A 22,149-nucleotide genomic window follows, 5' to 3' on the forward strand; every position below is an offset into this window, starting at 1 on the left:
ATTGTAGATTCCAAATCTTCTGTATCCTCAGCCGGTTTCCAGCAAAAGCATTGTGAAGCTCCACAAGCCATTCGATTAGATTGCGTTGATAAGTGTGATAAAATCACTCAACCCCAAAAGCAAAAAAAAAAAAAAAAAAATAAAGCAAGAACTGATTCGGGTCAACGTGTAAAAGGTGCAACTTTTTCATTACCCTCACCGACATTAAGCAATTTCCATTGTGTGATAACTGACAACAGAATAAGAACTACTCATCAATCAACATGGCCACTCCCGCTGAAATTATCGCCGCTCGTGTGAATGGAACCTACGTTCCTGAAAATGAGCCTGAGCCCGTGAAGAAGAAGGTGGAGCCTGTGGACAAGGAAAACGCTTTCCCTGTTCTCGGCGGCCGCCTGAGCCCTGCTGCTGGGAACATGGGAGCAAATACCTCGTGGGGCCCTGGCATCAACGGTAAAACCGCTTCTGGTGCTGGTGCCGTGGCAGCGACTCCTCTGTTGAAGTCGAATTCTGCACGCTCTTCGCCTGTTCCAGCTACCAAGTCCAATTTCAAGGGAACCACTGTTCAAGAAGCTTTTTCTTTGGACGTGGAGGACCAATTGAACGTGACCAAGGCAGAGTTCATCAAGGTTTTGTCCAGCATCAAGCAAGAGACTAAGACAAGCATTGAGTGCACTACTTCACAGCACACCAAGAAGAGAACGTTTTTGATCACGGGCTCACCCGAGGCAGTGAAATTGGGTAAGCGTCTTGTCATCAAGAAATTGACCAAGCCTGTGTCGATTGCATTTACGATTCCTTCAAAATTGAGATCAAGAGTAATCGGTGCACAGGGTAAGAACTTAAAGCCCATCATTGAGGAGAACGATGTGAAGATAAACATCCCCAATGCGGAGGCGTCTCCTTCTCCCGTGGGAGACGACGTCGATGACGATGATATTTTTGCCCATACTGTCGAAGTAACTGTCGACGGAGACGCCGAAGGATGCAAGAGAGCGAAAGCACTGATACTAGCCATAGTCAAGGAGGAAACTAAAAACACATCAGTGAAAATACCATTGATTTCGCCAGATAAGCCGTGGGCCGCAAAGGAGGCTAAGATCTTCCAGGAAAAATACCCTGACATCGAAATTTTAGCCCCATTGTATAACGAACCAAGTGATAACATGATCATCACCGGTGAGAGAGAACTTGTTTTGAAGGTTCGTGACGAGATCAATGAAGCTTTCAGGACAAGAATTCACTCGAATACTTCATCTGCGGAGAGCGTTCCCAGAGTCAAACAGCAGTTTTTGCCTATTCAGCGGTTGATTGACGAGGATGATGTTTTCATTGAACTTTATCCTTCGGGAGATATCGTTAAATTCATTGGCCCAGAGCATAAGCTCAATGCTGCTAAGGAAAAGGCTAGACAAACGACTTTGCAATACCAAGTGGATGTCTTGGACATGAGCAAAGCTCACAAGGGCAACGTCAACCATGTGAAGGCCATTGCCTCGCTCTTCTTAAGAACTGGTAAGTTTAAGGAGATCGCGGCTACTCATAACGTTGTGGTTCTGCCACCTAAAGAAGACCTTTTGACCAAGGATGAAGAGAAGTCTCTCGAAATACAAGTTATCCTGAAGACCCTGGAGGCCGAAGCTGGCAAAGATGCCAGAAGGGCCATTGTATCTGCGGTTAATCGCATTCTTCCGGAAAAAACCAAAGTTGTCGACGACGTGGATGTGTTGTTGCTCTCGAAGGCCGAGTCTATTCTCAAGGTTGAGGCACCAAAGCACAATGTCGAGTTCACCATCTTCCGCAATAAGATTTATTTGTTTGACGTTTTTGATGCCCAGGACAGTGATGATTTCGGCGAAGACAATTTCTCTGATAATAATTTAGAGCTCGTCAACAACCACTTGGACGAGTTGAGAGGTATCCTGGAATTCTTGACTAACGTCGTGATGACTGTGAGCGTTGAGAACCAGAGATTGCTCAATTCGAAAAACTCTACGTTGCTCAATCTTATTTTGAACGAGGTTGAACCTGAATCTGTCATGGTGGAATTCTACTCTGATGGTATCGAGAAAGAAGCATATGAGAAGGATTCGCTTCTCATTCATGGCATCAAGGACTCTGTGCTTGTCGTTGAGAAGCAAATTGCTCAAGTTTTGGATGACTATGCTGAGCACAATCCCCATTATTTAGCATCGGTTGAAATACCCGCGTCCGTAGTGCCAAAGTTCATTGGTAAAGCAGGCGCCAACGTCAATGCTATCAAGAAGAAGTACGGCGTCGACATTGATAGCAATGACTTTAAGAAGGAAAAGCTGGACATTGTCAATTTTGACATCTCAGGTCACAAGAAGAGCGTTGAATTGGCGAAGAGTCACATTCAGAAAGAGGTTAAGAAGTTGGCAGACGACAAGATCGCTCGTGTAAGAGTGGAAGCTGAGTACCACAGACGACTTGCTGGCCCCGGGTTCAAATATATGCACAGATTGGAGGACAAGTACGGCGTGAAGATCAGGTTTCCAGGCGACAATATTGGAAAGTTTGTGGATGCCCCTTCTAACAAGGATGAAATCACCATAAGGGGTCCTTCGAAGGGTGTTGCAAAAGCAGAGGAGGAAATCAAAGAATTGTACGCTTTTGAGAAGGAGAACGGTTTCAAGACCAGAGTGAAGGTGCCCACGAAAGCTATCGCAAGAGTGATTGGCAGAAATGGTGACACTATAAAGGGCATTGTCGATGGATTTGGAGTCGATTACAGCTTCAACAGAAACAAAGAGGCCGAGGAAGCCCAGGGTTTTGGTGAGATTGAATTTACAGGTTCCAGGTCTGCTTTGAAACAGGCTACAGAGAAGGTCAATGAGATCATCGAAGAAGTTGAAAATTTTGTTACTGTCACCGTGAACGTCCCTCCCAAATATCACAGCGATATCATTGGCCCAGCTGGTCGTGTGATGAGGGAGATCATCAACAAGGCCGCTGGTGACATCTTCCTTCCTCCTCAACAATTTGGTCGCTTGTTGCAAGTCCCTGATACAGACGCTGGATCTGACGAGGTGGTGTGTGCTGGAGATAAGAAGGTCGTCGACAAGATCGTTGCTCAAATCAAGGAGATTGTGGCCGAGAGGGAGGCTGCCATTGAGGACACTATCGAGGTTCCCAAGTCTAAGCACAGGCAATTGGTGGGGCCTGGTGGAGCAATACGCAAAGAGTTGCAAGAGCAGTTTGGTGTTCGTATCAGCCTTCCAAGACCCGAGAACCCTCTGCTGGTGATCACCTTGTCGGGCAAGCCGGAAAGAATCGAGAAGTTGAAGGAAAGAATCAAAGAGTTGACCAAGGACGACTGGAATGAAAGCATTGAGATTCCTGCTCACCTCCATGTTTTTGTCTCTGAAAGGGGTACCCTAATCAACGAATTCAAGGTTGAGCAGAACGTGAATATGTCACACGGGAACTACACTAGAAAAGCCACATTGATTGCTAAAGCGGCCCTTCCTACCCCACCAGAGGACGTTGACGCTGACGAGGGCGAGGAGGGCAAATACCAGTGTGTCATTACGCCATTCGAGCACGTTGAAAAATACACTATTCCTTGGAGATTCAGCGGAGACAAAGACGCCACAGCCAAGGCGGCCAAGGTTGTCGAGGAGCGGTTGGAGCAAGCCAAGAAGATCACTCATCAAGGGTGGTTTACGCCAGTCAACTCCAAGAGATTTTACCCACGTCTCATTGGGTCCCTGGGAAGCAACATCAAACAGCTTCGTAAGGAGACGGGTGCCTTCATCATGTCGCCTAGAGACAACGGACCAATCTACATTGCTGGTACCGAGGAGCTGGTAAAGGCTGCAAAGGAGGCGATGACGAAGTTGGTATAGGCGACTCTGAGAATCTTGTAGGCAGCTTCAAATACAGGGGTTTATGCCATTGCATCAGATGCATATATACAAAAGAAAAGATAAATAGTTGATACACACATAAAATAGACAATGGATACAGTTTGGCTGCGAAAAAAATGATAGTAGTTACACAGTCGGTTTGAATCAATTTATATCTCACATTCACTTACGCAATTGACTTAACAACTAGCATTTTGAGCATATATCTGCCCCAAATAAAGCTAATTCTGAAAACTTGGATTCTCCAGGGCTTTGCAAATCACCGAATTGATGCGGCGACGGACAGAAAGCAGACCTTATCTCCTTCCGAAGGCAGGACAAATTAATTGATCACAAAATCTCTACAAAGAAGCGTTTCAACACGTCGATATGACACAAAATCAGCATCAAGAGGTTGAAGGAAAAGGTCACTTGACGACTATGTTTGATAAACTCCTGCATATAATCTAGAGTCTTTCAAAGTCCGACTGGGTTTCCCTCGGCAGCCAAGACGAGTCACGTGAAATGACATGACAGGTGTCCCACCGTCACCTGGTTAGAGTCAAAAAAAGAAAAGATCAGAAATGAAAAAAAATTTAGAAACGGCCAGAGGTGGAGAAGGAAAAAGGAAAAAATACGGTAGACGGACAAATTGTTGCAATTGGGCAATTGTAATTGTGGATTCACGTTTCCCCCTTTTCCAAGCCTTTTTGATAATTACTGTGGCTGCTAAAATGACACTATTCGCCAAGGTGTGGATAGGAAGAAAAAGGCAAACTGAAAAAGAGACGATGCCTGCAGGCCATGTGCCGAACGGTACGGCGAGATCCGGGGGTATAGCGTGAGTTTTTCCGGTGCTCACATGACTATAGCGTGACCAATTCAGTATTCAGTTTGCTATTTTCCGAGGGCAAAGCCGACCGTGGCCGTCCCCGGTACCGCAGCGCAGCGTCAGCGAAGATCGCCTCAGCTGCATTGGCAGCCATTACGGGATTTCTTTTTCGTCTACTTAAAACCAGCCAAGTTCTGCACTTCCACCACCATTTCCAATTGCAAATCTCAAATGCCCGACTTTTTCAAAAAAGAGGCCGAAGACGGTTCTCTTGTTAAAAACTCAAATGAAATCAGCTCGCTACAAGATACCGAAAATGATGCCGCCGTGGTGAACATTGACCAGAACAAAAAGCAGATCGGTATCATTTCGTCAATTTTCCTTGTCACTAACCGTATCATTGGAGCAGGTGTTTTCTCCACCGCATCCACCATTTTGAATCTTTCTGGCTCCGTTGGCACCTCCTTGATCATGTGGGTCATCGGCTCCCTCATCGCCTTTACTGGTCTACTTACGTATATGGAGTTGGGTTCTGCCATCCCAAGAAACGGAGGTGAAAAAAACTACTTGGAGTACATTTACAGAAAACCTAAGTTTTTTGTCACCGCCATGTACGCCTCCTACGTTTTCTTCCTAGGTTGGGCTGCTGGTAACTCGGTGGTGACTGGTGAGTTTTTGCTCAATGCCGCAGGCAAGGAAGTGACCAAGTGGAACTCAAGAGCCATTGGCATTGGTGTGATCACGTTTGCGTTTTTGGTCAACGGTCTCCACGTGAAGAGCGGGTTGTTTTTGGCCAACGTGCTTGGTGTGTTCAAGGTGGTTGTGATTCTCTTCATTTCCGTCACTGGGTGGGTCGCCTTGGGTGGAGGCATCAAGAACAAGGAATTCCACAACCCTCACAACTTCACAGACGCTTTCAGCGGTACAACGCCGACTGGCTTTGGTATCGTCAATGCCTTGTACAATATCATTTGGTCGTACGTGGGCTACTCGAATGCCAACTACGCTTTGGGCGAAATCAAGAACCCCGTCAGAACCTTGAAGATTGCCGCTCCCACCGCTTTGATCATCATCACCATTCTCTACATGTTGGTCAACATCGCCTACTACTCTGTGGTGCCTGCTGACGAGATTCGTAACTCGGGTAGAATTGTGGCTTCAGCGTTCTTCAGATACGCTTTCAACGAGAAGGCCGAGAAGGCTGCCTCTGTAATTGTGGCTCTTTCCACCTTGGGCAATGTCTTGTCGGTGATTTTCTCCCAGGGTAGAATCATCCAGCAGTTAGGTCGTGAGGGCAGTTTGCCATTCTCGAGGTTTTTCGCTACTCAAAAACCATTCGACACTCCATTTGTGGGTCTCTTCCAGCACTGGGTCGTCTGTATTGTCACCATTGTGGCTCCTCCCCCAGGTGACGCTTACAACTTTGTATTGAACTTGATCTCGTACCCATTGAACGTTGTCAACACATTTGTGGCCTTGGGTTTGTTATGGCTTAAATGGAACAGCTACAAGGGCAGGACCACATGGAAGGCCCCAATCACCACTCCTTTCCCCATTGTTGCCTTCTTTTTCCTTTCGTCGTTATACTTGATCGTGGCCCCATATATCCCACCTTCCGATGGTCAGAAGGTGTACAACAGTTTGCCATATTGGATTCATCCAGTTGTTACTTGGGCTGTTTTTGCTGTTGGCGCTCTTTACTGGCTTGTATGGGTGAAGGTGTTGCCTAGGATAGGTGGTTACACATTGGCCAGTAAGGAGATTCTTGGTGAGGATGGATACTGGAGAAACAAGTTTTTCAAGATCCCTCACGGCGAAATAATGGAAGACCTGGAGCTCAGTGAAGCGAAGCCGGTGGAGTAAACGCACGATGCAACTTTCGTAATTTTCAGTTCCCATTTACCTATTTATTTGGTGCATTATTATTTTACATAGATCTTATAGAGCATACGATCGGAAGTCACTTGTGTACTTGTAATGAACTATGAGCAAACAGCGATATGAGGAGAATCAAGATGAATGCTGATCCGTATTGGTATGGATGGGAACTCTGAAAGCTCTATAAATTCAACATCACTATCTTTCAAATTCCTTTCTCATGTTCTTTTTCAATTTCCTCGTTCCCGGTGTGCTCCCTAACTTTTTGCACCCAGACCTGCATCTGTGCACAATCAACAGTAGGAAGAGTGAGAAAAATTCACATAGTCAAAAGGAATCGTCAACTCTAGAATGCCTGTAAAAGCCATCCCCAAGGGCTCGCTAGCCCGTAACGGTATCGGGGCATTTGTCAGACCATGCTATAAAGTCACACTTCAATTTTGCAACTGGGGCGGCTCCTCACAAGGAATGAGAGACTTCTTGACCACAGAGAAGACGTCATTGGCCAAATTTGCCTCGAACTTCAAGGACACTTATTTTGAAGTCAAGAAACAAGCTGGTCATCCACAGTTGATTCTTCACTACAACAACGGGAAAAACCGCAGCGTGGATGTCAGGAATCAAAGCAGATCCGAGATCATCAAGAAGCTCTGGGAGAATTTGCAGAAGAGCGGCAACGATCCATTCAAATTCAATCAAAAGGTGATGTCCAACAACGAGTCTGTAAGAGGCGTCTGGTCTCCATTGCATGTGGCCAAGGAGAACAGACACAGAATATAGGTATGGGAAACATGTACATAGCAAATGGCATACAATTAGGAAACTGAGGAGCTGTAGGAAGAAAGCATACGGAAAGAGCTGTAGTCTAGAACTCTTAATTCTTGTCGTGACAAAATTGTTTGATGTGAAACCTTAAAAAGCTCTCTTGATGATATTATATGCTATGGACTTGATTGAAGGGACAAGCTCGATATTAGCTGCCGAAGTCGCCTTTACAGGCTTTGAATCTTCTTACTGGAAACAACAGTGAGTTGAGGCATAAACTAAAATGACTCTTTTTCAAACATCTTCTCAACCTTACATACTTGCCAAGTTGATGTTCTCTCTATCAAGAAATCTGTTTATCAATGCAGCATACAGAATTTCACAAATCGAAATAACTATACACCTATCAATATTATTACCTTTTGTTGCAAATGTACCTTCCGTTTGTAAACACATGAAGAAAGTATTCATCGTTTTGATTGCGTTGTTGGCAACACGAAAATTGGTGCTACATAGCAAGTCCCACTTGACATAATCTTTACTCCTAACCTTGGCCCCAACTCGTATGCAAAAGTACGCTTACAAAAGCACATTACTAGCCTCAAAATGACCGAGCTTTGCTTTTTAGAAGCACTAGATTATAGTGTCATGAAGAAAGCCTGTCTAACATTCCAAAAAACGTAAAGAAAATAGGAAATTCGCCTATCACACTGGTGCAACACCTAGACTCAAATTATCGGAACAATATAGGAACAAAAAGAAAAAGAATAAGGATTGTAACTTGATTTGTGTAGCATTCAGCAAAGCATGCATCTTGCAGCCACACAGACTCGGGAATCTAGTTACAGCCCATGTGTCTATGTTTTGCTTCCATTCACTCATGACCTGATGCTATTTCTCGCGATACGCCAGGCAATCATAAGAAAAGATTTGAGTCAAATATCGAACATATCTTTTTCAGTCTGGTACAACTCTCCCTACTGAGAATTGTTTGAGACAGCTTGGAGAACGCATCGGGGAGCCTCATAAACGCCAAAGAAAAAAAAAACGCCCAACGCCTCACAGAACAAACAAAACGAACAAACTATCATGATTATGAATTCTCATATTACAAAGTCAATCATCAGAATGATCATAAGCTGAAGACCTCACTCACCCTTATGTTCCATACTAAACTCTCACCACCAAGAGCCAATTTTTTGCACCCATTCCCAAGCACCCCTCAGTCTGCTCGGTCTTCTTCGGTGCCCCGAAAAGGCAATAGCACGCCGCGGCTAGCTGTCGTGGTTGCCTTCCCGTTTCGCACAGTTGCCACGAAGAATGGCTCAAAATGGCAGCCGCGGCCGAAAAAAGTTTCCAGAAACCCACATTTTTCGTCTTTGCCTGCCCGTTTCAGCGCGCTTATCTCTCTCACCTGTCGTTCTGGGCTACCCACTGGAGCCATGGTAAAGAGCCATGACTAAGACGTGAAGAAATGAAAATACACATCTACTTCTTCTTTATAGAAAAGCTAAAATCATCCCCAATATCATAATCACCACAAGAATACAAGATGTGCAGTCTAAACTACAAAAGTTATCAACAGGTGCTCAATCTCGGGTGCGATAAGAAGAGCAAAGCAGCCAAGCAGAGAGTGGCCAAACCAACAGTTCAAAAGAGAAGAACGAAAACAGGGTGTATGACATGTCGTCGCAGAAAGAAGAAGTGTGACGAGCACAAGGTCGGAGGGAAATGCCAGGCATGTATACGGAACTTTTTGGACTGCCATTGGCCTGGTGAGGAAGCAGAGGTTACAGAGAACAAGGCGGTTCCCGTGCCATCATCTCCCGAGCTTCTCACTAGATTTAAGGCTGAGAGCCCCGTTAATAACGGCGCCGACGCTTACCCGTCTCCTGTGATGTCGCCAAAGGCAGAATCCGTGGAGCACTCGTACAACTGTATGGACATCAAGAGCTTGACTTTGCCTCCAATACTGGAGAAGGTGGTGAAGTCGGAAAAGGTAGCGCAGGAGAAAAGTTCAAAGCCAGAAACGAAGAAGAAGAATATTCAGGGCGAGAAGTTTTTCATTGCATCGTTCGACTCGGGCAAGTCGCTTTGTCAGATCAAAGCATGAGTCGGTATTTTCATGATATCCAGAAAACAAAAGCTAGCGCCGCGCTAGCCGGTGGCCATGGGTCAAGGAAACATGTACAATAAGGTTAATAAAGGATTCGGTTGGGAAAGACGAAAACCAGAGTAGGTAGTAGCTTTTGTAAGATGAGAAGCGTAGACGCATAGAAAGTGCGCACTTGTCGCTTAAGCGTTATGAGTGTAGGTACAGTCAAAAAAGAGTAGAGAAGGAGAATATATGAAAGAAATGGAGAAAACCAGAAGAATAGGGGAAATTCATGAAGAAAATGGAAAAAAGTGAAAGAAAAGAGGAAAAATGAAAGATTAAAGGGAAAAATCAGTGGGCAAGACGACCCGAGATACACAGCTGATCGCAACTTTGTACCATGAAGATTTCGTCGTAGTAAATCAACCGACCCCAGAGTATCACTTTCTGTCTCAGATGGAAGCAAAGAAAGAGAAATTCAAACTACATCTACTCCATATTTGCAAGATACCTTCAAGACCTGCAGTTGCGAAGTCATTGGTCTCCAGTTGCACTTCAACTACTCAAATGCTTGGATTTTGCAAAAAAAATCCTGAATCTGCCCAGCACTCTCCTTCTTTTTTCATTTTGAAATAAGCAAGAGCAAAAAAATCCAAATGTACATTGCAAACTAAAGGCGTTTCCCCCTTGCAGTTGCCGCTATTTCGGAAAATGGAGCCGCCACTGTTATCGCAACTATGGCTTTTTGCCTCCTTTTTTTAGGATCACCGAAGTACGGAAATGGGACGGAGCCAATCTCACGAGCGCTTGTGAGCCAGAAGCAAAATGGCAAAAGCAAGAGATAAGCTAAGCGGAAAGAAATGGTTGCAAAAAACGAGCCTCAGATTTGGCCTCCTCACGTGACGCCTATGCCAGAAGATCTCGCGTCCTGTCAGCCTCTATCAGTTTGAGGTGTTTGATAAAGAAAAGCCGATAGGAGGAAATGTCTGAAGTCAAAGAACTTTGAGTGAAATTTATCAGTTTAAAAAAGGTATTTTAGTTATTTCGACGCCTGCGCCTTTCCACAATTTATATCTTTGCTCAAGTAAGTGTGGCTCTGGGAGCCATGGGCCTGGTGCAGGCAGTGCATAAGCAAAAGAGAGCCCTTGCTGCAAAAACGTACCAAAACTGTGGCGGGATTCTGAACCAAGTTTAAGCAAATTTTCGGTACAATATATAATGGTGGAGGCTTCCCGTTGAAATTTTCATCATCAAAACATTCTTACAAAAATGGTTGCTCAACTGAAGACTTTTGGCGACTTCGACACCCACTTCAACAAGGACACTGACGAGATCACCGCTGATGGCGTGTTAACCGTTTCCAAAGAGGGAAGAGAAAAGGCAAAATACCCGGAGTTTTTGCCTCAATGGGATCCTAACCAGAAGTTTCCACCATTGAAGTTTTTCAAGCACGAGGATCCGGGCCTCAGAGCCGACCCGGGGTTCCCTAACCTTCTTCCCAAAGATGGTACTCAAAAGGTACAAAGAGTGACTCCAAAATTGGGAACCGAGATCACAGGGGTGCAATTGTCTCATTTGGATGACAGGGGCAAGGACGAGTTGGCGTTGCTTGTGGCCCAGAGAGGCGTGGTGATTTTCAGAGACCAGGACTTTGCCAAACATGGGCCTACTTTCGCAACCAACTTTGGTAAACATTTTGGCAGACTCCACATTCACCCAACTTCAGGAGCTCCAAAAGACCACCCAGAGTTGCACATCACCTACAGAAGAGCCGACCCGAATGAGTTTGACAGAGCGTTCTCTGAGAGAGTCAACGCTATTACCTGGCACTCTGATGTCTCTTACGAGCTCCAGCCCCCAGGAATTACCTTCTTCTCTGTTTTGGAAGGCCCTGACTCTGGAGGAGACACGATTTTCGCCGACAGCGTCGAAGCTTACAAGAGATTGTCGCCAGAGTTCCAAAAGAGATTGGCTGGGTTGCACGTTTTGCACACCTCTGGCGACCAGGCACTGAATTCCAGAAGAGCCGGTGGAGTCGAGAGAAGAAAACCGGTGTCTCACATCCACCCATTGATCAGAACTCACCCAGTAACCAAGGAAAAGATCATTTTCTTGAACAGGCCATTTTCTAGAAGAATTGTCGAGTTGAAGCAAGAAGAGTCGGACTACTTGTTGAACTTCTTGTACAACCACATTGAATTGGCTCACGACTTGCAGTTGAGAGCCAGGTGGGAGCCTAACACCGTTGTTGTCTGGGACAACAGAAGGGTGCTGCACTCCGCTGTGATTGACTGGGATGAGCCAATTTCCAGACATGCCTTTAGAATCACTCCTCAGGCCGAGAGACCCGTGGAGGACTTAAAGGACTTGAACAAGGAGGAATTGGAGATTGGCGATGTCGTGGAGGCTATTTCCAATTTGAAATAAAAATAGGATAGGTAAGATACAAAAGGTAATGAATACACGAGATATCAAGTACAGCCCTACTTTGTAACAATAAATTGGAGCAAGAGCCATGCAATCAAGACATTATTGCTCGATTGGCGTTGCTAACCATGCCAATGCCCGAAGATCAGCCGATTTTCTCCCAGGTATGGCGTCTTCCACGTGAAGAGCAGCTAATTCGTGAGTTGGGGAAGTAGTGTGGCTCCTCTTGCGGTAGCATATAATGGGAGGTTCCAGCTACCCCAGATGAAACACAAAGCAACTTTGAAAAATATATATAAACAAAATGACTGACTTTGAAAGAATCAAGAACTCTGACTTCGATATCCACTTCCACAAGGACACTGACGAGATCGAGGAAGATGGAACCTTGATTGTCAACAGGCAAAATGCTGCAAATTCTAAATACCCTGAGTTCCTACCAACTTGGAACCCAGCGGAAAAGTATCCACCTCTCAAGTTCTTCAAGCATGAAGATCCTGGCTTTAGAGCTGATCCTAAGCTCCGCAATCTCTTCCCCGAGGATAAGGAATTCAAGACCAAGAACATCACTCCTAAGCTAGGCTCAGAGGTACATGGAATCCAATTGTCTGAATTGAGCGATGCCGCCAAAGACGACTTGGCCCTCTACGTCGCCCAAAGAGGTGTTGTTGTATTTAGAGATCAAAACTGGGCCTCCAAAGGACCCAAATTCATCGTCGACTTCGCCAGACACTATGGCAGGTTGCACATCCACCCTACCTCGGGAGCACCTAAGGGCTTTCCTGAGTTGCACATCACCTATAGAAGAGCCGATCCCAACGAGTTTGAGCGGACTTTCCAACACAAAAACAACAACGTCGACTGGCACTCGGACATATCCTATGAGCTCCAGCCTTCAGGAACTACCTTCTTTGCTGTGCTCGAAGGACCAGAGGCTGGTGGAGATACCATTTTTGCCAATGCTGTTGAAGCGTATAAAAGATTATCACCAGAATTTCAGCAGAGATTGGAGGGCTTGCATGCTTTGCACTCTTCCTTGAACCAGGCACAAAACTCCGCTGGACACGGAGGAGTCCAAAGAAGAGCTCCAGTGGAGCATGTTCATCCATTGGTGAGGGTTCATCCAGTTACTAAGGAGAAGATACTTTACGTGAACAAGCCGTTCACCAGAGGAATTGTCGAGTTGAAACAGGAAGAGTCAGACTACTTGTTGGACTTCTTGTACCATCACATTGAGCTGGCTCATGATTTGCAGTTGAGAGCACGGTGGGAGCCTAACACTGTGGTAGTGTGGGATAACAGAAGCACTCTCCACTCGCCAATTATCGACTGGGACTCTCCAGTGTCTAGACATGCTGTAAGGGTTACTCCACAGGCAGAGAGACCAATTGCGGACTTGGCTGACTTGAATAAGCCCGAACCTAGTCTTGGTGACGTTGAGGAGACCCTCGACAAGTTTTGAAGGACGGGGTCCTCAATTTCGTTTCTTCTGTCCATCCTAAAAGTTATCAATTAGTCCTCAATTTCGTTTCTTCTCTTTAGCGTAAAAGTTATTCATTTGCAACATCGTTTTATAAGTTGACATAAAATTTTAAATACTTTTTCACAACAGATTTAAGCATGATCTAACAAGTAGTTGGTTGCGGCTTCCACGTTCCAGTTCTCTTTTTCCAACGCATCGATAACTACGCCCTTCTCAAAACCCATACCCACAAGTTCCTGGATCGCAAGATCTTTTGATGCATCAGGCAGCGTGACATCTGGAGCTGCTACAGGAGCAGATTGGCTTGGAGCTGCTGCATTGCCAAAGCCGGCGAACAACTGCTCCCACTCATCGTTGCTTTCTGGCTTGTTTTGTCCGGCACCAGTGAAGTCTGGGTGGGTCGAGACAACAGCATCGTCGACGCCAGTGAAATGGTCATCAATCGAAAATTCACCTTCACCACCATCAAAGTCCTCTTCTTTGTCAGCCTGTGCGGTCTTCAAACCATCGAATTCATCATCGAATGCATCAGTAGCCTGTCCGGCCTCCTGTGTTGCAGGTCTGAGGTCATCCTCGAAATCGTCAAACTCGTCTCTGGGAGCTTGAGTCGTACCACCTTGATTGTTCAAGTTGTCGACGGCGTCATCGAACTCATCCTCAGGCTCTTCGTCAGAGGAACTTTCATCGACTTCGAGCTCACGAATTGGAGGGAATTCCTCATCTTGTCCCTGACTTTGTGTGGTATCGCCTTGACTTCCAGAGGGTTGCACAAAGCTTTGAGCAAGAGGATGTGAAGCTTGTTGTGGTGCCAGATGGCTTTCCAAAGCTCTTGCTTCATCTGCGTTAACCATTTCAAACAGCTCAACCCCAGATGATATACGTTCTCCTTCGCTCGACTCCTGCCCTTCCTGCTCCTTCTGTGCTCTTGGTATCTGATTAGAGGGTGCAGGCGAAACAGGGATGTCGCCGCTTAATGTTTCACGCTCGCTGACATCACCAATATTGTCATCACGAACTGACATTGACGGGTTGTTTTGGATGCTAGATGTTAACGAATCTGTGCGTTGTACACCAACGAGAACGTTTGGCATTCCAACCATGCTTCCAGGTATACCTGATCCTGATGACTGGAATTGATAATCAGAGCTATTAGGGGAGGTAACAGGTGTTTCACTTCTTTCACTGTATTCAGTTCTCCTGTAATAGTCTGTGGCAACAGACGAGGTCGTAGTATGATTTGTACCATTATCGTAAGGCACTTCAGGAAATCTATTCTTGATATCATCATCATCCAGGAATTTGGCATCAGCAGACTTCGATCCCTTTTGGGCTTGTCCGTGATGCGATGCTTCGCTGAAGTCATCGACGCCTGTCATATCCTCTGTTGGCTTCTCCTGAACCTCGTGGACGATGGCATTGACAAAAGGCTCCTCATGACCAGGCATCTTCTCTGTTTGCTGCACAGCATCTTCAGTCTCTTCATTTACATTGAGTTGTGACTCCAAAGATCCCGGTATAACTTGAGCTGGTGATTTTTCTGTGTCAACAGTGTTTTGCGCGGGAGAAGGACTTTGAACCTCTTTAGTCTCGGCGTCCTTATTATCTTCATCAGAGCTACCCACAAAATGAGCACCTGCAACACCAGCACCAAGGGCAGCACCCGCCGCAGCGGTGGCAGCTGCTCCAAGTCCAAGCTTAGATTTCGATGACTGTTGCTGAGAACGTTCCTGAATGTCTGCATGCTTTGATTGCAACTCTCTGGCCTGCTGCTCATTTTGGACTTCCTGCTTCTCAAGGCTAGCATGTTCTTCATGCAAGTGACGAGTATTGTCCTCCAACTCGGCTATTTTCAGCTTTATCTCGTCAATCTTCACAATTGACACCTGGACTTGAGACTTCTTCACGTTCACGTCATTTGAAAGCTTGGTATTTTCCGCTTGTTTCAGTTTCAATGTCTTTTCGACTTCAGCAATCTCAGCATTCAAGTTGCCTAATTTTTCACGCAAAGAGTTGTTAGTCTTCTGCAACTCCTCAACAGCAACTTGCTTTTCATGAAGCTCACCAGAAACATTATTGAGTTTTGCTTCCGCGATAGATGCCTCTGATCTTAGAGCCTCCGTCTCTTCTCTGGCTGTGCGCAAAGTGGCCTCAACCTGCTCAACTTGTTTGACTTCATTCGCATACGATGCCCGGAGCGTCTTCAACTTGTTATCGATTTCTTGCTTCACCGCCAAGATACGCGTCAACTCTTGGTCAGCTCTGGTCTTTTTCTCGTGCAAGTTAGAGGTCTGTGAAGTCAAAGACTTGATTTGATTTGATATGTTCGCAATATCAGTATTCGCCTGAGACAACTGACCGGATACTTCAGAGTCAGCTAACAAGTCATTATTTTGAGGTGCTGTCTGCTGAGTTGTAGATCTCGCAGCTGTCTGATCTGCGCTTGGTGTGAACAAAGTAGATTCCTGACCAGCAGATTCTGTTCCTCTCTTTGGTGGCGGAGGAGGAACGGACCTCAAAGCTTCATAGTCAACAGTCTTTTGCTGTTCCTGAGGTTTAACTGGTGAAGCCTGTTGGACCTGCGAAGAGGTGACTTCCTTGGCAGGCACTGGACTAGCTGAAGATTTAGGAACATCGTCACCAATCAAATTTGGAGGTTCGTGGACAGGGGACAGTTTAGGTTGCTGTTGAGAAAGAAGCGACTGACCAAAAGAGGAGGTAGGCTTAAATGACGAAGTCAATTGCTTGCGAACCTTTGGCAATTCTGTGCCTGTCAAGTCACTGGAGCTAGCACGCTGCTCCAATGCCGGCTTGGCAGTCTGAGGAGGTGGAGATTGAGAGCCAAATACGTCAGCCAACTCGTCCAAAGATGACTTAGCTTTCGAAGTTTGTGCAGCAGGAGCTTTCTCTGCGTAAGGGGCGGCAGCCGCTTGGTGAGCCTGTGTTTGCTGCTGAGGTTGAGACTGGGAGACCTGTTGGGTTCCGCCGGATAAGGACTGAATCAAAGTCTGGGGTACAACGTTAGGCAAAGCGAGGCCAGATCTCTTCCGATTCACTAAGAACAACGCGATGGAGAACTCAAGCTTAGTGAATATGCCAGTATTCTGAATATCTGCCAAGTCCCAAATCGTCGCAAGATCCTGCTGACCCAACCTGGAGGTCATGAGGAAATTGGCCACCTGATCCGGAGACAATTTTCCCGTCCTCTGGGTGTCCAAATTGTCAAACATCGCGTCGAACATTTGCTTTTGCTGAGGCGATACAGCCCATTCGTTGCCGGAACTTGCTGGGGGATGTCTGACTGTTGACAGTTGGGAGCTCACAGAAGCTTGTGAGACCTGACGTGTGCCTTGGTTCTCGGCCAGTTTGGCGACATCTACGGATTGCCACACGGTCTCTGGCAAAAATGGAGGCAAGGTTTTGATGGAGCCGCTGAGCAAGCCGTGGATCAAGTGCATGGCTATGACGAAAGCATGCAAGTCCAAAGATCCCTTGTTGTGAACATCTACAAGAGCCCAAATCTGACCCAAAGTTGCAGTAGGCAATTTAGCTTTCATCAAGATGTCCTTTGCGGCGTTGCCATTCAAGGGCACCAGTTCTGAGCCGGTGGTTTTCACAAACATCTGCTTAAAACGCTCGTAGTCTTCTGGAGACACGGGTCCAATCGGGTCCAGAGGCTGCAACTGCTGAGTAGCAGTATTTTGCGGAATCAACGAGCTGGGCTGTGTTTGAAGAAACGAGCTGCTCGTCAGCTGTGGCGCCAAGTGAGAGGGGCCAGGGGACCCTGGGTTTGGGTTAGCAAATTTTGGTAAAGGTCCCGGTTGTTCAGCAAGCGCCGCCGTAGGAAAGTGGCCCGCTTGTGTGTACCCAATCAAACGCATAGCGTAGCAAAAGCCAAATTGCGTCAAAAAACCAACATTGTTGTGGTCTGCAAGCTGCCAGATTTCACCTAAAATGTTTGGAGGCAATCCAGTCTTCTCGAACGTCGCTCTTGCCTTCTCCCCAGTGACAATACCACTGCCCTCTGGGTCCAAAGACTTGAACAACTGCGAGTAGAGTTTCTTTTCCTCCTGAGTAAGCCCGACCTTGAACGATGGTTCTGTTGTTAGTACATTGAATTAAGCATTGGATGCTGCGGTTACATACGGGAAACGCTCATGTCTTAAGAAGTTGTGGCCGTAACCGAGATAGGAGCTACGTTATAACCCGCGCACCGGTACCTCAACATGTTCTGGGAGAAGTGGATATAGCAATGTTTAGAATGATGATGGTTAGAGGAGTCATATACATAGAGAAAATATTCAGCGCTCAGCTAAACATGTGGAAAATATAGGAATTGCATTGTTGATGACACTTGGACTTCTTGAGGGCAATGAGCTTTATCCGCAAGCCTATAGAAATTGGTTTCGACTGAAGAGATAGTAGGCCTTCTAAACTTAGTATTTAGGCGAATTATGTTCTGTGCCTCCAATACCTCTCACAACTGAGCTGTTTATAAAATTTTAATATTTGGGGTCTTCAAGTGCCTCCAATTTAGTGCAACCAGAGATGGCTGCAAATGGATACCTTGCTGCGAAAAAGCCTAACCGAGGAAGCCGAAATTACCAAGGTTGTGTGGAGTGAAAGGCTATTGACGATCAATTGACAATTTATTGACATTCTTTAGATAGTCTGGATATATTTTTAAAAATGATTCTAGTTTTATGGGTCATTTGGTGTCCTTTGTTCTCCTTGTAGTGACGCACTAACCTATCACCATTACTGTAAATGCATTGCTTTGATCTATTACATCGTTTCACACATGATGCACGGCACTTCCAGTTACTGAATTCTACGGTCTTGAATCTGAATAGCTGTTGTTGAACCACAGTTGGGCTTATTCTGAGTTAATTTTCTTTTTATGAAAGTCAGGCTCAGAAGAAATGGGCGAATTTTCTCATAATTAAGCGTTTCGCAACCGTTGACAAAATTTGGCAATACGCATTGACGACGTCTAAGTGTTTGAAAGGGTACTGGATGCTGCTCATTACAAGAAGGAAGTAGATTTGATCAGATTTAAAATCCGTGGTGTTTGACGTCACCCTTACAGTGTGCTAGCCAGATTTGTCTGTGACCGTAGCGAATAAAAACTGGTCCATTTGAATAAAGGATACCTAGATTCCAATTGCAGCAGTTCACTCTCGATTTCCAAAAGAGTAGTGATGTCTTTCAAATTCGCAATGAGTATTGCTCTAATTGGAAAAGGATGCTTCGTCTTTTTGCAGTATTGGTGATTTGGGGGTGACAATGTCGTGCTTCCCTCAGTGAGGCTCATGTCCGTCAATCGACCATATAAAACTGTAGGCATTTATTTGTACTTCCATAGCGTTGATGCTAAAGAGTTGTAGTCTTGGTGCTATGAAATGATTACAAAATGAATGAAGAAGGTGTAGGTTGAGCTTGTCAATTAGTGGTGTCAGTGACGACTTTTTCGCAACCGTTTTTCAGTCAAACCTGAAACCTCGTTATGGAAAATTACAAAAAGCTTCAAAGAAGTTGAAGTGAATATCATGGAGTTAGTGCTATTAAAGGGTCTCTCCCATACTCAAAACAAAAAATTTCAAAATCTTGATTTCAATATCCATGGAATTGTACTGTTTCGTCTGCAATACAATGTTCATTTGCACAAATTCTTCGAGAGGCGAATCTCCATGATATAGTCTTACTGAACTCAGAACTAGTTCAGCTGCTTCAATACTTGGAGTAGCTTAACACCTGTTTCATCAAAGTCGAATCACAGCTACCTCTACCTTGTTTGCAGCCAGCACCCGTGCACCAGGATCCTAACAAGAAGGTCTCATCGCAGGAAAAATCTCATAAAAAAACCAGTAATTGAAACCCATCTTCAAAGATGAACAGAGGTAGAGGCGGCTTCAGAAATCAGCGTGGCGGCCGTGGTGGCTTCTCCCAACCTCAGGGTCCTCCAGAGTCTGTGTTGGAAATGGGTTCTTTTTTGCACACATGTGAGGGTGACATTGTGTGTCGCTCCATAAATACTAAGATTCCATACTTCAATGCTCCTATATATTTGGAAAACAAAACCCAGATTGGTAAAGTCGACGAGATTTTGGGCCCATTGAACGAGGTGTTCTTTACAATCAAACCTTCCGAGGGTGTCCAGGCCAAGTCCTTCAAAGACGGTGACAAATTCTACATTTCCCCAGATAAGCTTCTTCCTTTGGAAAGATTCTTGCCCAAACCAAAGGAGGTCGGTCCCAAGCCTAAAAAGAGAAGTGCTCCTGGTGGTGCTGGGGGTCGTGGTGGCCGTGGTGGCCGTGGTGGCGCACGTGGAGGTTTCGGTGCCCGTGGAGGCAGAGGAGGCAGTTTTGGTGCCCGTGGAGGTTCCAGAGGCGGTTTCGGTGGGGGTCGTGGCGGCGCCAGAGGTGGACGTGGTGGCCGTGGTGGTTTTGGTGGTGGAGACCGTGGCCGTGGTCGCTACTAGACTTTTGCAAAGTTGTCGTATTTCAGCCACTCACTCATTATTTGCATCTTGCTAAACTTACATCTGTATTTTAATTACATACGCTTACGTGGGACGTTCTCTGATGTTTCTTTGTAAATGATGATCTATAGTGATATGCTTCGAATTGTTCTCTTTCTGCGCCCCTTGTTGGCAACTGGGCTTAAGCTTTCCTCCTCGACTGAAGTAGGTGGAGGATCTATTAGGCCACAACTTTCGAGGATGGCATAGCGAATGTCGCTCATGCCTGCTTTTTTAGTAAGAAACTTGTTCAGCTGCGAGTTGCTGAAGAATAGTCGTGGAATGGTTGCAAGGTCCCGCAACCTTGCCCTAGCGACGATATTCTCGAAATAAGTGATTACTCGAGTGTTACCTTCCTTGACCATTTCATATCCCTTTAGACGGCCCTCAACATCATTTTTTGAAGACTTTACTTGAAATTTGGGAAACTGGCTTAGGACGATATCGTCAACTTTGGTGAAGATGATTTCAAACGGAGTTCCTTCGTCAACAAGAACGTCTATAAGCATTGAGTCCTCTTCTTGAAAGCCAATTTTACTGTCAACCAAAAGAAACACTCGCCGAAGAAGATTTCTGTTTCTTATGTAGTCAAGCACCACTTCTCCCTGCTTTTCTTCGCCATACATACCATAGCCAGGGCTATCTATTAGGCGAAGCTTGCCACCTATGTTGAAGCTATTTAAGCACTTGGTGAAGCCAGCACGTCTGCTAACAAAAGCCAACTCACCTTGTATCTTGCGAGAATTGTGGAAGAGTGTATTGACCATGGTTGACTTCCCAGCATTTGTGTGTCCTAAAAGTAAGATCTCCGGTAACGGACGAAGCACGTCAAGAGAGTAGCCGTAGGTTGACTTGCTTTTTTCCAAATTGTCATGATATTGGGTTCGTCTATATGGGTCTATTCGAGAGAGCTTCTCCTTGTACTCCTGTTGCAACCGGTTGATCTTTAGGTCTGGGATATCCTCGTATTTTCCACAAGTCCACTCGTGTTTTGGTATGTGTCTTGCAAAAAATTGATCTGCCTTAGCTAGCTGGCCCTTCGTGGGTTTGCCAAACTCCTTGTATCGAAAGTAGTCATTAAGATCATCAGGCGTATAAACTAAAGCTGACGCATCGCTTGGAGGAAGATTGTTTGGTTTCGGCGGTTTTTTAATCAGCGGGACCGTAGCTCTCTTGGGTATTGCAGACACTAGGTAATCGATAGAAGCTAAGCTTCGTCTGAAGTGTAGCATACCGAGAGAACTAGTCTGAATCTGCAGTTATAGGTGAGACTGCGAAAGGTGCCTGCGATATGGAATTACCTATGGAGATGAGCTCAAAAAGAAATGGTTGAACAAACTTCTTCATAAATATATACGACTTAGTTTTATTCGACAATTTCTACAGAATTTACTGATCTATAGCTATTTATGTAAGTTCATCGAGAAGCTGTATCGCACCTTCCCTCAACCCATCAGCAGTGCCCAAAACCACAGCACCGTGCACCTTAAATCTATACCGCCCACGTCCGGGTTTCTTCCTTAGACATACTTCATCCACTCTGTCGTTGCATCTAAAACAATAAAGTGATGGTAAGGGTTTCTGCATTCATCGGTATGTGACTTATTTCATATGGTTTTCAGGAATTGACTAACGCTAGCCTTTTGTATCACCCTTCTTGTGGCTGCCTACTTGGGGTTTGCTCTGATACATCTTAAGCACGATAAGTTGGTACACTTTGTCACATTTGTTTTGTTAACTGTTGAGCTGTTCTTGCTATCAGAAAAAAGCCGGCACCAGATCATGGCTGTTACTACGATGCTATGTGCGTGTGTGGCGCTGGAGTACATCCAGAGCTTTGTGAACCCTAGTAGGGTGTTTGACCTGAAGGATATTTTGGCCAACGTGTGTGGAGTGGCGGCGGCCACACTCTGTTGCATTGTCTTAGTTCCACGGAAAAGAAGGATCAGGCGTCAGGTGGCTATGGAATTAGATGTGCAGCCGTCGGGGACCCCTTTGACTCCAGGATCGGAGGATGAGGTGGAAGGCTTCGTCAACGTGAGAGCGTCAGAAATTGTGTGATACAAGAGCTATTTCTGTGGTAAAGGCGTGGCTGCTTGAACAAGGAAGTGATTTGAAAAGTGACAACAAAGGTGGATTTTCCAACTCATGTACACATCCTAGAATAATATGGGCTGGTGCCAATTGCGAAATTACCGCATAAGACTTTGCTATCAACAATTTTTCTTTTGTATCGATCGAAGATTTGCATTTGCATACCGAGCAACCCTTGGCTCACTTACT

At 45.6% G+C, this 22,149-nt stretch overlaps 10 protein-coding genes across 10 annotated transcripts; 8 read left to right on the top strand and 2 right to left on the bottom strand. All coding sequences in view use genetic code 12, as the record gives it.

Moving 5' to 3' along the window:
- Positions 1–263: 263 nt before the first annotated feature.
- CJI96_0000034 (uncharacterized protein) lies at positions 264–3,869 on the top strand (the record flags this gene model as incomplete). Its single annotated transcript, XM_029033781.2, has 1 exon — positions 264–3,869. The coding sequence occupies one exon, from the start codon at positions 264–266 to the stop codon at positions 3,867–3,869; it is 3,606 nt and encodes a 1,201-aa protein (XP_028892373.2).
- A 1,063-nt stretch (positions 3,870–4,932) lies between these two features.
- MUP1 (Mup1p) lies at positions 4,933–6,564 on the top strand (the record flags this gene model as incomplete). Its single annotated transcript, XM_029033780.2, has 1 exon — positions 4,933–6,564. One exon carries the CDS (start codon positions 4,933–4,935, stop codon positions 6,562–6,564), a length of 1,632 nt encoding a protein of 543 aa, XP_028892372.2.
- A 366-nt stretch (positions 6,565–6,930) lies between these two features.
- On the top strand, positions 6,931–7,359 carry CJI96_0000036 (mitochondrial 54S ribosomal protein mL43; the record flags this gene model as incomplete). Its single annotated transcript, XM_029033779.1, has 1 exon — positions 6,931–7,359. The coding sequence occupies one exon, from the start codon at positions 6,931–6,933 to the stop codon at positions 7,357–7,359; it is 429 nt and encodes a 142-aa protein (XP_028892371.1).
- A 1,537-nt stretch (positions 7,360–8,896) lies between these two features.
- Positions 8,897–9,457, top strand: ZCF3 (Zcf3p; the record flags this gene model as incomplete). Its single annotated transcript, XM_029033778.1, has 1 exon — positions 8,897–9,457. The coding sequence occupies one exon, from the start codon at positions 8,897–8,899 to the stop codon at positions 9,455–9,457; it is 561 nt and encodes a 186-aa protein (XP_028892370.1).
- A 1,251-nt stretch (positions 9,458–10,708) lies between these two features.
- Positions 10,709–11,866, top strand: CJI96_0000038 (sulfonate dioxygenase; the record flags this gene model as incomplete). The annotated part of the gene is made up of 1 exon (XM_029033777.2): positions 10,709–11,866. The coding sequence occupies one exon, from the start codon at positions 10,709–10,711 to the stop codon at positions 11,864–11,866; it is 1,158 nt and encodes a 385-aa protein (XP_028892369.2).
- A 304-nt stretch (positions 11,867–12,170) lies between these two features.
- Positions 12,171–13,328, top strand: CJI96_0000039 (TauD/TfdA dioxygenase family protein; the record flags this gene model as incomplete). The annotated part of the gene is made up of 1 exon (XM_029033776.2): positions 12,171–13,328. One exon carries the CDS (start codon positions 12,171–12,173, stop codon positions 13,326–13,328), a length of 1,158 nt encoding a protein of 385 aa, XP_028892368.2.
- Positions 13,329–13,480: 152 nt separating this feature from the next.
- On the bottom strand, positions 13,481–17,505 carry CTA3 (Cta3p; the record flags this gene model as incomplete). The annotated part of the gene is made up of 2 exons (XM_029033775.2): positions 13,481–17,445; positions 17,493–17,505. 2 exons carry the CDS (start codon positions 17,503–17,505, stop codon positions 13,481–13,483), a joined length of 3,978 nt encoding a protein of 1,325 aa, XP_028892367.2.
- A 1,731-nt stretch (positions 17,506–19,236) lies between these two features.
- On the top strand, positions 19,237–19,827 carry GAR1 (H/ACA snoRNP pseudouridylase subunit; the record flags this gene model as incomplete). Its single annotated transcript, XM_029033774.1, has 1 exon — positions 19,237–19,827. One exon carries the CDS (start codon positions 19,237–19,239, stop codon positions 19,825–19,827), a length of 591 nt encoding a protein of 196 aa, XP_028892366.1.
- Positions 19,828–19,952: 125 nt separating this feature from the next.
- On the bottom strand, positions 19,953–21,401 carry CJI96_0000042 (uncharacterized protein; the record flags this gene model as incomplete). Its single annotated transcript, XM_029033773.2, has 2 exons — positions 19,953–21,084; positions 21,397–21,401. 2 exons carry the CDS (start codon positions 21,399–21,401, stop codon positions 19,953–19,955), a joined length of 1,137 nt encoding a protein of 378 aa, XP_028892365.2.
- Positions 21,402–21,434: 33 nt separating this feature from the next.
- Positions 21,435–21,927, top strand: CJI96_0000043 (uncharacterized protein; the record flags this gene model as incomplete). The annotated part of the gene is made up of 2 exons (XM_029033772.2): positions 21,435–21,459; positions 21,506–21,927. The coding sequence occupies 2 exons, from the start codon at positions 21,435–21,437 to the stop codon at positions 21,925–21,927; spliced, it is 447 nt and encodes a 148-aa protein (XP_028892364.2).
- Between the last annotated feature and the right edge of the window lie 222 nt (positions 21,928–22,149).

The sequence above is a fragment of the Candidozyma auris genome, chromosome 1 (assembly GCF_003013715.1).
Source record: "Candidozyma auris chromosome 1, complete sequence".
NCBI classification, from domain to species: Eukaryota; Fungi; Ascomycota; class Pichiomycetes; order Serinales; family Metschnikowiaceae; genus Candidozyma; species Candidozyma auris.